At 39.3% G+C, this 14,818-nt stretch overlaps 1 protein-coding gene across 2 annotated transcripts in view; it reads left to right on the top strand.

Annotated features, from left to right (window-relative positions):
- SMURF2 (SMAD specific E3 ubiquitin protein ligase 2) overlaps positions 1 to 14,818 on the top strand; it is a 66,686-nt gene that overhangs the window by 32,809 nt on the left and 19,059 nt on the right. Inside the window, exons 4-9 of one of the 2 annotated variants that reach the window (XM_063351701.1) lie at positions 5,544 to 5,677; positions 6,849 to 6,914; positions 10,737 to 10,821; positions 12,115 to 12,198; positions 13,606 to 13,808; positions 13,983 to 14,067. In XM_063351701.1, the coding sequence (XP_063207771.1) occupies positions 5,544 to 5,677; positions 6,849 to 6,914; positions 10,737 to 10,821; positions 12,115 to 12,198; positions 13,606 to 13,808; positions 13,983 to 14,067 (657 nt within the window). Of the gene's footprint in view, positions 1 to 5,543; positions 5,678 to 6,848; positions 6,915 to 7,252; positions 9,376 to 10,736; positions 10,822 to 12,114; positions 12,199 to 13,605; positions 13,809 to 13,982; positions 14,068 to 14,818 lie in introns of those variants that run through there. The other variant, XM_063351702.1, reaches the window with a different exon arrangement.

Below are 14,818 nucleotides of genomic sequence, written 5' to 3'. Positions count from 1 at the left end.
TATGAATTACTTGTCCTGTAGGGAAAACTGCTTTGCTTGATTCTGGCAGTTGAATTCTCTCATGACAGAATTATACACAGCATTTCTAATCCAAAATAAAATTTAGCATTATGTCAGGCCTTGTAATTTGAAAATAATCCTTTATCTCTCAAAATTTTCTTCATAATCATTTAACCCGTTTTATTGTCCTGCCTGTTATTCCTTACTCTGTGGACGTTTATTTCCATTTATAAACATCAGTCGCCTAGTCTGCAGTTCCTATTTAAAACAGCAGTAAAAGATTAGATCTCTTTGATACAAAAATTTGCTGCCTGGCTTTTATCTTAAGGTGACTTTACTGTAATGTACCCGGTGTCGGGTCTTAGCTTTTCATCTGCACCAGATAGTAAGATAATTAACTTCTAATTTTTGGGAAAAAAAAAAAAATTAAATATATATGAATAGTAACCATCCTACTGCTAAGCATCTGATGGCAAACCTTATAGGTTACAGGGCTTAATCTTTCTTCTCATCCTTTAAAAATAGTAGGTTTTTAGAACTTCCTAACGCTTACCCTGACAACACGCCATCGCATGGGAACGCCAGTCTCTGCCTTATGACGCTTCCACTGCTAGAGGAAATGCTTTGCACACCAAGCATAACAGATGGAGTCTGGGTGGCAGCTTGCCTGCTTCTGCCACCATGCAGCGTAGGAAATCAGCCCGAGGAAGGTGCAGTTATGTAGACTTTTTTGGAAAGAAAAATCTTGCTTTTTTCCTACCGTGAGGATCTCTCTTGTTTTTTAACTAACTGTAATAGGCTTACGTGCAGTAAAACTGTGTCTTGGCTGCGTTGGGTGGATTGAAGTGTCCGCAGCCTGGAATTTGTGTAACAGGTTAACACTGCTGCTAATCAACAGTCTCGTGTGTCATGTATGTGCAAATGGCACAGTAAGATGAATCTGTTGTGATGTATTTATGCAATAATGTCTGAATTAAGTTGTTAATTCTAGGGAATTTTGTGGCTTGCTAACCTGATTCAGCATAGTAGATATTCTGTTGTATAAGATTTTTTTTAAAAGGACATCTGCAGTGTTAGAAAGAACAAAAAACGTTTTGCTTTTGCCTTACATGTTTCTTAACTCAGATCTTAGCATGAAAGAAAGCAGATGAATTAGTTAGTTGCTTAGATTCTTCAGTTTAGATGGGTGTGTGTAAGGGGAGGGGGGAATCTGGGAGGCTTTCCAGAAAGAATTGCCAAATAGTTGCTGTCTGGATGCAGTTTAATGTCAGGAAAATACCATGCTTGCCCTGGATGTATTCCCCTTTCTTATTTTCAGTCTTGTTTGTGTTTTGCCTATTGTTCAGGCCTTTCCTCAAAGCTTTGAATAACCAGATTTAACACATTTACAGACCTTCTCGCATTCAGAGCATATAAACGCTACCTAAACCAGCAGTTCTGAAACTTAATAAATCCTCTTTTTTCCATTCGGTGATAGCATGGATCTCTCCCACAGCCTTCCTGTGCTCACCTGTGCCCCCTCTAGCCTACTCCAGCCCTCCCCACCAGCCTCTGCTCTTAAAGCATGAGAGTCATATGGTGTATTTATCTCTAAGAGAGATTTGTACCACGATCTCCACCAAAATCTAGTCCTGGTCCCAGCTTTACTCTGTGCCCTTCAAATCTGCACCCCCAGGCCCTAGCGTGGAGTTGTTGCTCTCCTTCTTTGTTATACCTCTCAAATGATACCTCGCCCAAGTTCTACAACTCCTCCTCTTCCCAAAATCTCCTCGCTGCACGTTCTAGTGCTGTTTGGTGCCTTCACGTTCTCAAGCCCCTGCCCTAGCAGAGTCATCTTACTACCCCAGCCCCCATTAGTTATTGCTGATGATCCTAATTTTTTCTCAGGGAGAGAAGGCAGCAGCTCTGGTTAGTGCTGGTTTAGAGAATCCCATCCTAGATTAGACTCCTAAAGAGCTGTCAAACAGCTTTGCCTTCTTGACGTGGTGGTTTAGACCAGTTTGATGAAGCTGATGCCCTTTGCAGTTAGGTTGAAAGCGTTTCAGGGTCATGGTTAGCCCGTATCAGCAGATCTGGCCATTCCAGCTCAAGCACATCAGGTGCATAAGTCTTTGCTGAACTTCTTAGGTGGGTCTGTTAGGAACATCTGGAGTAGAAGCCCACTTTGGTGGCTGTTTGCTTTGTGTGTCTGCTTTTACAGTGTCTTGTAGGCTCAGCTCAACGTTGGGCTGGGGAGGAGAAGGGAGCAGCCAGTCAGTGCCGCATGTCTATGCCGTGGTCCTGTCTAAGCCACGGCCTGTGGCTGGTTCTCTCCTGACCATCCCAAAGGCTCAAACACCCTTCGGTTGCTACCAGAGATGAGAGCAGTGTCAGGGTGAAGGAAGAGAGAAGAAAAAATCAGGATGATATTTTTCATTATCTCTCTTCACACCTTCTTCTCCCACAATCTGAAAACAGCTGATATCTCAAAGTGTAATGTTACAGTTATATTAGAAAAATTTCAGAAATTGGAAAATGGAGAAGCAAACTAAGTCATTTGTCCAGGTCGTAGAAAGAGTCTGTGTGACAGCATGGATTAGAAATGGGGAATTCCTGGCTTCCGAGCCCGAGTTTATACCTCTTGATGTTGCATTTTTCTCTCTTTCTGGAGGGAGTACATCTGGCTTGTGATCAGGAAGAGGTGTGTCTTTTTCAGGAAATATTTTTTCCACTTTCTTCATTCTGCTTTTCTCTACCAAGCTGAACTCTTCAGGGAAAGAGTATATAATGCCGTGGGGATGAAAAGTCACTTGACATCAAACCTTCCTGAGGGGTATATTGGCTCAGAAGGAAATAACCACTTTGGCAATAAAATTATTTAGAGGAAGTTGCAATTCTCCCTGTGTTTTAAAAATTGATTAAAAATTTTTTAAGGTTCCAGTATGGAGTGTGCTTGATTTTTGTTTAGAAGCGTTGAGAGTAGGCATTTTTCTTAAAACTTCCAAACATGCAGCTTTTACCCAGAGTCCTAATTTTACAGATTCAGGAAATACGTGAGTTAACAAAACGTATATGGAAATTGAATTTCCAGGTTTCCACTTCATTAATGCTAATCCTGTTATCTCTGTTGAGGTACTGAAGCTGTGAAATGATATTGCTGATAGGGTAGAGTGGGGAAAAAAAAAAAAAAAGCTCCAAGAACTTGAATTATGAGGAGGAAGAGAGAGGAGGCATCCAACAAATGGGGGGTTGTGTTTTTTGTCTCTGTTTTTTCTTTTTAAACTTATTAACTTTATTTTTTGGATCATTCTTTTTTTAATAACAAATAAAATTTCTAGCCCAGGCTTTTATGTTGAAACTTTATTGCCAGATGATGTAAACCAAATGTAACTTATCCACCAAATGAGTTGGAAATGTCAGCTTGTCCTACTGTCGCTCTTTAAATGCAACCATGTATTTTCATGCCTGAAATTATGCAGAAATATAGATGAAACATTTTGGTATAAAGCCAACTAGCAGTTACTGAACTATTTCTTTTCTTCCTTTGGGGGGAAAAAGAAAACAAAACACCAAAATGAGTTTTTATTTGGAAAATGCAGCTTGTCTTGCATATTTCCTTTAAATGTGTGAATCAGCCAGGCTTTCCGGTTCAAAAATCCGAGTAGGTTATAGTAGTAATATAGAAGTCCTCCCGTTTGGTATGGGTGGCTTCTGTCTGCATCTTAACCATGAGAACCTCACCCTGAAATGTTACAGTAATTCTTGGAAACTGTGTTGTATATTCAGCTGTTCTACATATTATTCAAACTGTTCTGTTATGAAATTGTGTTTAACCATATACCTTTGACTTTTTTAAAGCAACAAGGAAAACTGGAAAATTGAAGACAGGTCATGATAAGTCTTTATTTTTAAGTGCACCTAGCTTGTTCTCATGAGAATTTATTTTAAGTACATGAAACATTGTAGACTGCAACTGTGCACGTGAATACCCATCTTCATCTCTCGTTTCTTTATGCAAAATTGGCATTGTCAAGGTTGTAAGGCCAAAAATCTGACCTATATATTTTGCAATCAGTTTACTATTCCAAAAACTTTGGGTTTTGTTTGTGTGAAGTTTGTGTTTTGTTTGTTTGTTTGGTTGTTTTTTTTAAATGTGCACTGGTTATTTTAAACCATGCTTATGGGAATGTGCCTACAGTTAGGCTTTTCTGTCTGCTATTTCTTGGGTCAGTCCCTGTCTGCAGGTGGGAAAAAGAAGTTGTCAAAGCTCTGCTTTTTGAAAAAGGAAAAAGGGGAGAAGTGTTAATTGAGAACTTACCTGATCACAGCTGCAATTTTAAGCCATGACAGTTAGTTCAATTGTTTGGTTTGCCAACCTTGACAGTATCATTTCTATCTTTATGAAAATATTAAGATGTTTTAAAGCCGAAAAAGTCTCAGTCAATGGGGGAGATGTATTTAGATGCTGGTTGAGTTGATCAGTTTTCCTTCAAAAACAAACAAAATGGCACTTGGAACTAAACTGCAGAATTTGTGGCCTGGGAAGGGAGAATTACGAGCAGTTCTTGGGATCTAAGCCATAGTTAAAATTCATTTTCCTCACGTTGAAATAACTATAATAATTCAGTATTGGCAAGAGCCGATTTATCTTAGGTGTTTTGAAATTGTCCTCTGAAAGCTTTGAAAACAAAAACTAGTTGACGACGTAATTGCTTCTGAAGAGCAAAGCTTCAAACAAAAAAGTAAAAATAAAATAGCCGACAGTGTCCAGGTTTCCCCATGTGGGTGAAATGCAGATCTGGGCTTTGCAAAGCATTTCCCTGGTCGTGCCGCGAGGAGGCAGCCCACGGGTGAGCAGGGGGCAGGCAGGGAGTGTGGCACATCTCAACTAAGATACTGTATGAGCCTTTTATTATACGTAATGTATGTTATAAACAAGGCCTTGCTGAAGTTTTCTTAATAGTAAAGCAGCTTCCTAAGGATTTGTTAACGGCAGATGTGTAACTAGGTTTGCTTTACATTTCCCCTGAGTGCTCCCAAGAGCTGGAAGTGAGGGTGAGCTGCGCTGCCTGAAGAGCAGCAGCAGATGAAGTGCGCAAAAGGATGCTAAACCGATAGTTTCTGTCGTGGTGCTTGAACCACTCTGCCTGCTAACGCCGCTCTCAAACACGCGCTGCCACGAGCATTGCCGTCTCTTTGGTTAGGCTGAGCGTAGGCATGAGTCTGGGCTCAAGGAGGTGCGGTGACCGGGCCAGCCACAGCCTGGGGTGTTACTGTGTTAAGCAGGTTTTGGTAGACTTTGGATTCACGTGAATGCCTTCTTCACGAATCAGGATTTTAGGTTGGTTTGTATTCAAGTACACTCCTTCATAAGACATGCTTTCATTAAAGTATAATGTGTCCATCTTCTCTGAAGATGACTTATTCTCTCTTGCCAATACAGTGCCTGTTAAATTTTTAATGTAATAGTTGATAATCTTTTTTTTCCCCCAAGGTGATTTCTGGAGCATTTTCAAAGTATTCAGTAAGTGCCATTCACAGTACTGTTTTTCCACATTTTTCAGATATATTGGGAAGTCGGATTCAATAACAATCAGTGTGTGGAATCACAAGAAAATTCATAAAAAGCAGGGAGCTGGTTTTCTGGGTTGTGTGAGACTTCTTTCAAACGCAATCAACCGCCTTAAAGACACTGGTTGTAAGTAAGCTAAAGACTAGTGTTTCTTGTCTTTCAGACCAAACTTCCATGCACAGATGTTTTGAAGAGTGGCAGTTTTTGTTGTTTTTTATAAAGCTTCTATATTCTAATTAATTTAGTAGTTTCTAATGTTGGTTTGTGGCTGAGGATAGCATGGGTAGGTTAGAGAATGGAACTCACCTTTGGCTTTTCAGTTCCTTTGCCCCGTTACCATAGAAGTGCCGCAGCCTGTTGTGGATTGTCGAGATTGAACTTAATGTGTTGGAACTTTAAAGGAAGACAGATTCTCATTACCTTCAAATTATCTTTTTATTACCTTCAAAAATGCAAGTCTTAAGGGATAAATGAAAGGGGAGATCTATCTCGAAGCCAAATTCATAGTTTAAAAATTAATGGACCTTCAAAATTAAATAGTAAACTTTGTCATAAGATATTAAGTGCTTTATAATACTTCTAGTGCTTCGTATTTAATTTTTTAAAAGTTAATTAACATGCAAGATGCTATTTTCCCATTATCCTAATGGATGCCATTTACTTCAGAACAAAATTTGGCGCAGTGTTTGTGATGGAAGAGTAGTGCTTGGCTATAGAGACAATTAAAAAAAAAACAGTGACGTGCTGGTAGAGAAGCATTGTGATTTTACCTTTAATAATGTGTTCCTTGGTAATAAAGGCATAACTGAAGTTCTCATTTTTAAATATTTGTCACTAGATCAGTGCTTCGGTGCATTGTGCTTTGCTCAATTTGAAATTTTACCTATTTAGCATGGAACGCATGGGGTGATGCTGCAGGTTATCTGTGCTGTACTAATGAGTGTTGAGCTGGAAGTGCATTATGACAATGGCTGGTCTTTACAAGAGAAAAGAGTTCAAAATACTTTATGATCACTTTAGGCATCCAATATAGGATAATGTAATTTCTTAGTCATCAGAAGAGCTTTGTGAAGTAGGAAAAATGTTACAGCAAAAGTATTCTAGTCTTGTTTTCTGATTTTAAAATAATGAAAAATGAAGTCTTGGCTGAAGATTTTTAGTTTTGCGTCCCTTCCCCCATCTCTTGAAGTCTTAACTATCCTGCACCAGGCTGAATTTTGTTCTGATGGTTCTTCAACGTGCCTTTCAGAGGCAGCAAAATACCGTGTGAGTTACGCGTTGTGTCCTTGTTTTGTAGATCAGAGATTGGATCTGTGCAAGCTTGGGCCAAATGACAATGATACTGTTAGAGGACAGATAGTAGGTAAGTAAAGGTTTTTATCTCTTAGTTCTCTTGAAGCTTAATAGTAGCTATAGAAATACCCTTCCTAGATGTCAGTTTCCTGTAATTAACTTTTTTTTTCAAATTCTGTGTCTAGTGCCAGAGTCATTTGGACTTCAAGCTAGAAGTGTGCATGTAGAGAATTTAAAGAAAAACAAACAAACAAAAACAAACAAAAAAATCCGAAAACAAAAAACCCACACAAACCCCCCCTAAGCAACCCCCCCCAAATATTATTATAAGTGTTAGGACAGATAAGACCATAGATAACAGAAAATTGATTTAGAAAGCTTTTAATTTCACTGTAAAGAATGGTGACAACTTGAGCCTGAACTCCTTGTGAAAAACTGATTACAAATTTCTTGGCCATTGAGAGTTCCAGCAAAGCTTTACTTCCTGTAGGTTTTGTGAAAGGGTAAAACATCTTGCTGCAACAGGAATGAGTTGTTGTCTGGGATGACTTGGTCAATTCATTTTGTGTTTTCACGGGTTATTAACAAGTCTGTCACCAATCTCAGTAACTGTGCTTTGTCATTCTGCTAACTCATAAACCTTAAATAACTTGAGAATTAAAAAGAAGCTGGCAAATTGAAAAACAGGTGTCCACAAACAACTTCATAAACACTCTGTCTGGTGCACTGTAAGTTGTTTCAGAAGGCAGCGCTTCTAGTAGGTCACTTAAGTCATAGAAAAAGTTGGTCAGTATAAGGAACTCGTTATTTTTATGGCAAGATGTTAATGAGAGTATTTGGACATAGGGGAAAGAAAAGTGAATTTGCATGCTCAGTTTTGTGTTAAATTACTAGATCAAATAATACCCAGGCAGCATTCTTGGTTTGTCAGCCAGGGAAAACTATTGGAATATCAGTCAGCAAATAAGGGCTTCAGTGCATTTGTTTGCTTTCCTCAAAGTGCTCTGTTGAATAACACCTGTGGCGTTACCTCTTCATGTTGCTTTAACCACCCGTCTAGCATCTGATCTGCAAGTGTTTGCACAGTATTAAGATAAAGAGTGAGGTGGCACAGGAGAGTCAGATGATGGTAGAAATGCGGACTTGTCAGTGCACTGCCGCCACTTCAGATGATTCTTGAATATTAAATTTTCCATGGGAGCTTGCACAGAAGACTACAGGTTAAAAAAGTTATTTTTCTAGGGTGCATTATGTTGTCAGTTTGGTTTGCTTTTTGGTTTTGCTCCAGTATACTGGTCCCCTGATCGTTCACGCTTTATGCATGCAGTTTTGTTTGTGGGGTGCCTTTTAAGAGGAAACTGAACTCGCTTGTTCAGGGTCTGCTCTGCCCGCAGCAGTCCTTCAGATGTCACACCAGCAGGGACTGTACCCTCACACTGTGACGTGCTCTCATGCTGCCCTCCAGAGTATGCAACATGCATCCTTGTCATCATGACTCAAGAATGCTAGCATTAATTAAACAATAAAAAAACAAACAAACAAAAAAAAAAGCCACCCCAAAGCAGAAAGGTGTCAAGGCTGTTGGGATGCCAGGTGGGAAGCCTGGGGCAAATACCATGCAGTGTGGGCATGGCAGATACACTTCAGAGATAACTAGTTGTCAGAGATAACTAGTCAGCAGTATGGGCATAAACTAGACTGACCAGTTGGCTTAACCTGGTGTGATGATGGGAAGTGGTGTAGCCAGAGCAGCATTAGCTCTCTTGGCATGCTGCTGGGGCTGTCCCTAATTAGCAGGAGCTGCTGGATCATACATTGAACCTAGGAAAAACGCAGCTTGTCAGGTTACGGCGGAGACGGAGAATAAATCTGTAGTTTCTGCTTTCCTGTTATCTGTTCCTGTAATCTGTTATCATCAGAAAGGTCAGATTTCGTCCGTCATGGCTGTGTTTTAATTTAATGCATCCTTGGTAAGATTCCAGAGACTCCTGTCTTTATTTTATTTAAATTCTCGTTATTAATCTCCTTATATTCTTATCTTTCTTCACTAATGCAGTTTTGTTGAATGGATGAATGAGCCTGAGTAAAACTAGGTAATTCTGCTGCAGTAGTTAACGTGGTGGAGAAACCTTGATAAAAAGTAAGAAGATAGAATAAGTTATAAATACAGTCTCAGTTCTTCTAATGATAAACTGGCTTATATTAAGAGGCTGTGCAAGATCAGAAAACAATTTTAAAATGTAATTGATACCTTCAGCAGATGATAACCTTACGAATCAAGTGCGCAGTGGGTATGCCTTTATAATTTGGCACAGGGAGCAACGGGATCTTTCTCTTAACTACCTGGGGTTATCTTCGAAGGGGGGAAGAAGATGTGGATGGAAAGGGCACCTGAACTGTGTCTTAATCTTGCAGCTCTCTTCTGTGCCACCATTTTATTTCTGATGTGGCGGTGCAGAAAAACATGAGTCCTTACTCATTACAAAATGAAGCCGTGCACAAATTTTGGTCCTCACGTAGGCAAAGAGGAGGTAATTGCCTTTGTTTAGTTTCATTTTTGTCTGTGTGTATTGCTTGCCAAACCTTGCCTACATGCAACAATGTGAACTTGTAATGTGTGGGTTTGTTGCAGAATAAATATGTCATCTAAGATTGTGTTTTGGTTGAAGTTAAATTGAAGGTGTCTTTGGCTCTAGAAGTTGCTTTGTAACATTAGTGTTCATGGAAGACTAGGAATTAATATTGATTAGGAATAAAGCAGGCACGTACTGCAGGGCTCCCTGGGTTGGTCTGTTGAAGGCCCAAAATCCTGAGCTTCAAGACATGTTGTTACGGAAAATTTGGATTCTCTGGCAAAAACTGCCAGTACTACTATGTCTTTTGTGATCTTGACAGAAGTTTGTTTGTGTCTAGATTAAGGTCTGTAACTTTATTTCACTGCATACATAAATAGGGCTTGAAGACAGTTCTCCAGAGGTACAGTAGTGCCACCTCAAGAAATGTGTGCCACAGCACGTATTTAGCTTTTTAAGCAATTGTTTTATTGTTAAAGGCAAAGCAAAACATCAAAAAAACCCAACCCCACAGGAACACAAGTGTCATAAATTATTAGATTGGACACTTGCAAATTATGATATTGGGAACAAAAGCTGACTAAAAAAAAAATCTTGATTTTCATAACTGTAGTACAAAAGCTTCAGGCATAAATATCCATTGCAATGAAACATATTAAAAGTAAAAAAAAAAAAAAGTAATACAGCTTTGCTGAGGGCAGTAAGAGCTTTTCGGGGTGCTGAGCACTGCTTTGTGTGAGTTGATCTGACTTCTTACCACTGGTGTTTGAAAGTAGCCAATAAACCAAACGTCTAGTGCTTCTTGCAGTGAAATTTTGCCTGATTGTGTGTGTGTACGTGTGTGTGTTGAATCCCGTGTGCAGACAAAATACGAAAGGAGGAGTCAAAAACATACAGGAATTTCTTAGTTTAGTCCTTTCTATTAGCAGTTCTCCCATTAGCTGTGCAAATGTGGCACTAGCACTGTTCCCCATGCTGTCCCAGCCCTGTGTGAGGTTAAGCCGCCCTGCTGCCGCCAGACAAGTGTCACAGTCCGTCTCATACGGAGAAAAGTTAATGACAGCTACAGAGTTAACTTCTTTTTCTTGCTTCGCTTGCATTCATATTTTTAAGCAAAACTTTTTGAAGAAAGGTGTAGAGAATTACATGTATGAAAACACACGCTGTTTCTGTATAATTCTCTTTGATTTGTGGGAAGGAAAAAATATCCAGAACGTGGCTCAACATAGTCCTGCAAGTAGTACCATTTCTCTTTCAAATATAACTGTAATTTGCATTCAGATGTCATATCTTTAATAATTCTTTTATTATCTTAATAGTAAGTCTTCAGTCCAGAGACCGAATAGGCACAGGAGGACAAGTTGTGGATTGCAGTCGGTTATTTGATAATGATTTACCAGATGGGTAAGCTGACATCGCTGTGGTGTAAATACAAATACAGGTCATACAACAGACTTTTGCAGTAGTGAGAAGTCAGTGTACAAATAGGTTAACTTATTTTTATTCTCATACTCAGACATCTGCAGTTTTGAATTTAGGAGCAGGAGATAAGCCAGCTAGGATACACAGAATAGTTAATAATTTGACTGTTGACTTGTCTCTTCTTGGAAAACGAGAGGTGGTGTATATGTGAGTAAATGGATTAAAAAAATATACTTCTCTAAGAAAACATATGTCTTACAAATTATAGAACTGATAAACTAATATAACAGTAAATCACAGCCAGCAAACTGACTTCATCCGTGCAGTAGGTTTGTAGCAAGGTAGTGAACACGGGCCTGGCCGCCTTCTGCTGCGCTGTGCAGAGGTGTACACTGCTATAAAAATGGATCACTTTTTCTTCCATGTAAATCATGATTGGAGAAGGTAATGGAGCCTGAGTTCTTGCTGTATTTACCTGCCAAAGGCTGAGTTTAGGATTTTGATTTGTCCCTGTGAGAATTAATGACATCATTAACACCTAAACCAGTTTTGCGAATACAGAAAAATGCAGTGTTTTAGGCTCTGGTGCTGTCATCAACTTTTTCAGAGCAAACACAGACCTTCTGAATGTGATTCTTGGCAGGTAAAGACAGGAGAAACTGATTTTTCAGATGATGAGTTTTGAAACATAAATTATCATCTAAGACCTAAACAGCATTCTTTTGTTAATTTGGAGTCTGGAGAAGTCAAAAACATTTTTAAAAATTTTAACTTCAAAACGTTCCTTGTATAAATATTGCTTACTTAATTGTGTAACTGCAAAGCTAGCTGTATAGCCTCCTGTATTTTGGAGTGCAAAAGTAATAATAATTAAAAAGTCATGTTATTTGAAGGTGACTTTTTAATGAAAGCAAGTAGTGCCTGAAGATACTATGAAAGCGCTTACTAGAATCAGTGGTCAAAAGATGTTAAATGCATTATTAAACATGATGTTTTCAAGAAGCTTCTTTATATGGCTGTTTGGATTTAATTAGAATTCAAATAGTTATTGAACATGAAGGTGTGATATTGTTAATGATATGCCTGGTTCCAAGAGAAAAGTAAGTAAAATCGGTTCTGAGTTGAACTTCCAGTTGTTTCCTGTTACCTTGTTCAGCTAACATGATTCATAATAGTGTAAGTCTTCCTGAGTTGGCATTTATGTTGGAAATATTTTGTGCCCTGGTTTCCTGGAAATACCACTCACTGCCTTATCTCTCAATGTCTGAATTCTAGGTGGGAGGAGCGGAGGACTGCTTCTGGAAGGATCCAGTATTTAAATCATATTACACGAACAACTCAGTGGGAGCGACCAACACGGTAAGACATTCTTTAGGAGGCTGTGCCAATGACGAAGTTTGCTTGCTGACCAGGAGCACTGAGCACAAGCGATTCTAAGTGGCTCTAATGGGGTATTCGGTATTCCTCCAAGTCACTCTACAAACGCTGTATGCTTTTCTTCTCTAACATCCTCCTCCTTCAGTCTGCCTAGTATTTAACTCAGAAGAATCATTCTGACTAGATTTATTTTTTCCTCCCCTAACACTAGCATCTTTGTTTTCTGGTAAAGGTGCTATGGTAGACCTCTATAAATACATTCATTACAATGTGCAGACGTTGTAAGGATGAAGAAAAGAGATCATAAATAGCTGACAGACATTGTCCATGTACATGCTGTGACCATGTAATCCAGAACTTTTAAAGCTGATTGTTACAGAGCAAGTTTCGAAATCATGACAATCACCTTTTCTAATAACAGTAGATGTGTGTTGTGAAGCTGTTCCTCAAACCAGTTTTGCTGTTACCTGAACTGTAGGCAGAGTCATTTCATATTTTTCAGACTCTTCTGCAGACTGTCTGTGCCTTCAGTGCCTTCCTTCCTCAGTAAATGTTATTTCAGTCTCTGTATGGGTATATTTGACTTAAAATAATCTGTAATGTTAATGCTGACAGCTCTGATGCATATTTGCAGTTTTCTAGTGAGTGAAGGCACTGAACAGCTTTTTAATTTATCTATCTGTATTTTTCCTGGTATGTTAAAATACCTATTCTAAGCTCTAGACGCATTTACAGAAGAAAACCAAATGTAAAATATATAATTTGTTTCAGGGATTTCCTGCATCCTTATCAATCCCCCTTTAACCCATTTTAAATCCTTTTGAAAGCAGCATTGAGACACAAAACCATGTAATTCAGTGTTTCCTCTTGCAGTCAAGCTCTCAAGAACAACTGTGTTTATCTTACTTAGCCCTTGGTCACCATCCTCGCCTAATAATTTTCCCTAAAAACTGGAAGGAATAACAAGGCCTGATCACTTCCTCAGCCATATGAAGGCAAGGTGGGAGAGTTTGGGCTGTATGCTCCTCATTTTAAAAAAATTTTTCTGTCAGCACTCTGTTGAAGGTGGGAACTGCTCATGTGAGCATTTGATATGATCTTGATGCTGCAGCATCATGTACTAAATGTCAGGTCAGACCCTCAGATAGGTGAGGAGGTTTACTAATTACTCTGGGATGAACCAGTGAGCGCTGAACAGAAGCTTTCTGCCCATCATCGAGGTTTCCTGCGCACCAAGTCAACTCCACAGTTCTGCCACCCGCAAAGATTTCCTGAGAGCCCCTAGATGAAGCTTCCATCCACAAGGATTCCCGGAGAGCTTCCATCAGGCGCGTTGTGTAGCCCTGTGTCCAGTCAGCAATGCGATTTTTTCACATTTTTTCTCCACAGGCCAGCATCTGAATACTCCAGTCCAGGCAGACCCCTGAGCTGTTTTGTAGACGAGAACACTCCAATTACAGGAACGAACGGTGCGACCTGCGGGCAGTCGTCAGATCCCCGGCTGGCGGAGAGGAGAGTCAGGTCACAGAGGCACAGAAATTACATGAGCAGGACACACTTGCACACTCCTCCGGATTTACCTGAAGGATATGGTATGCAATTTAAAATATTTGAATTGTGTGTCTCCCAAGAAACTGGGAAAATGCGTTGTGTCTTCTCCTTATGTGAGATCCTTTTGATTCCTTAGTTTTAGGAAATCAGTCTTTGTGAGGTTTTGTATTTCACTTTTTGTTCTTACAGTTACTAATTTATCTTTATTTTCACAGAGCAAAGGACGACTCAGCAAGGTCAGGTCTATTTTCTGCATACTCAGACTGGTGTTAGCACGTGGCATGATCCGAGAGTACCTAGGTGAGAAACAATGAAGGTATCTTTAAGGTGTTTAAGCAGTACGTTACTCAGAGTTTTCTCTCTCTTATATTATATCTCTAACTCTTGGCCCCAGTATATCATTTTAACAAGTCATTCATCCAAATAGATGAGTGTCCGGGTTCTTCAAATTGTTATTTTAATGCAAAGATGGAGAATCGAGAAATAAATATCAGTGGTGGTTTGAAAACAGGTATAGTTAACTGCTTCTAGATCTTGCATGTGAATTATAGCCAAGTCCAGATTTTAATACTCTGCAAAATAATAAAACAGAAAGTAGGATCTGAGCACTTACAAACATCTAGATTTATCAAGATGCTTCAGTGAAAATTGAGTTGGGTATGTGTTTTTAATTCAGACTCTGGAAGTTAGCAAGACCTGAGAAGCTATCAACATATATTTATGAAGAACAAACTTTGTGACAAATAGGATAGACAAACACGACCATTTTTGCTGGAGGAGCAGACAAAGGGGAAAACCTGGAACATCTACAGGATGCCCCTTGTATGTTTCGACACGCTATTTCTAGTGAACTACAGTCTCATCATTGAATTAGCTTAAATTTACTTGTCTGTGAGAATTACTGTCCTGTGTTCAGACTACCAAACATAGTTTACTCAAGGAATGGGAAACTTGGTACATTTTTAAGAAACTAATTGGAGACACTGGGTCATAAAAAGCCTGGAAGCTGAAATAGTGAGCTGTGTTTGAAGTGCCAGGATTTTGGGTCTTT

Source organism: Chroicocephalus ridibundus, chromosome 14 (genome assembly GCF_963924245.1).
Source record: "Chroicocephalus ridibundus chromosome 14, bChrRid1.1, whole genome shotgun sequence".
Taxonomy (NCBI): domain Eukaryota; kingdom Metazoa; phylum Chordata; class Aves; order Charadriiformes; family Laridae; genus Chroicocephalus; species Chroicocephalus ridibundus.
Note: the sequence above shows the minus strand (reverse complement) of the source record. Positions and strands in the feature narration are given on the sequence as shown.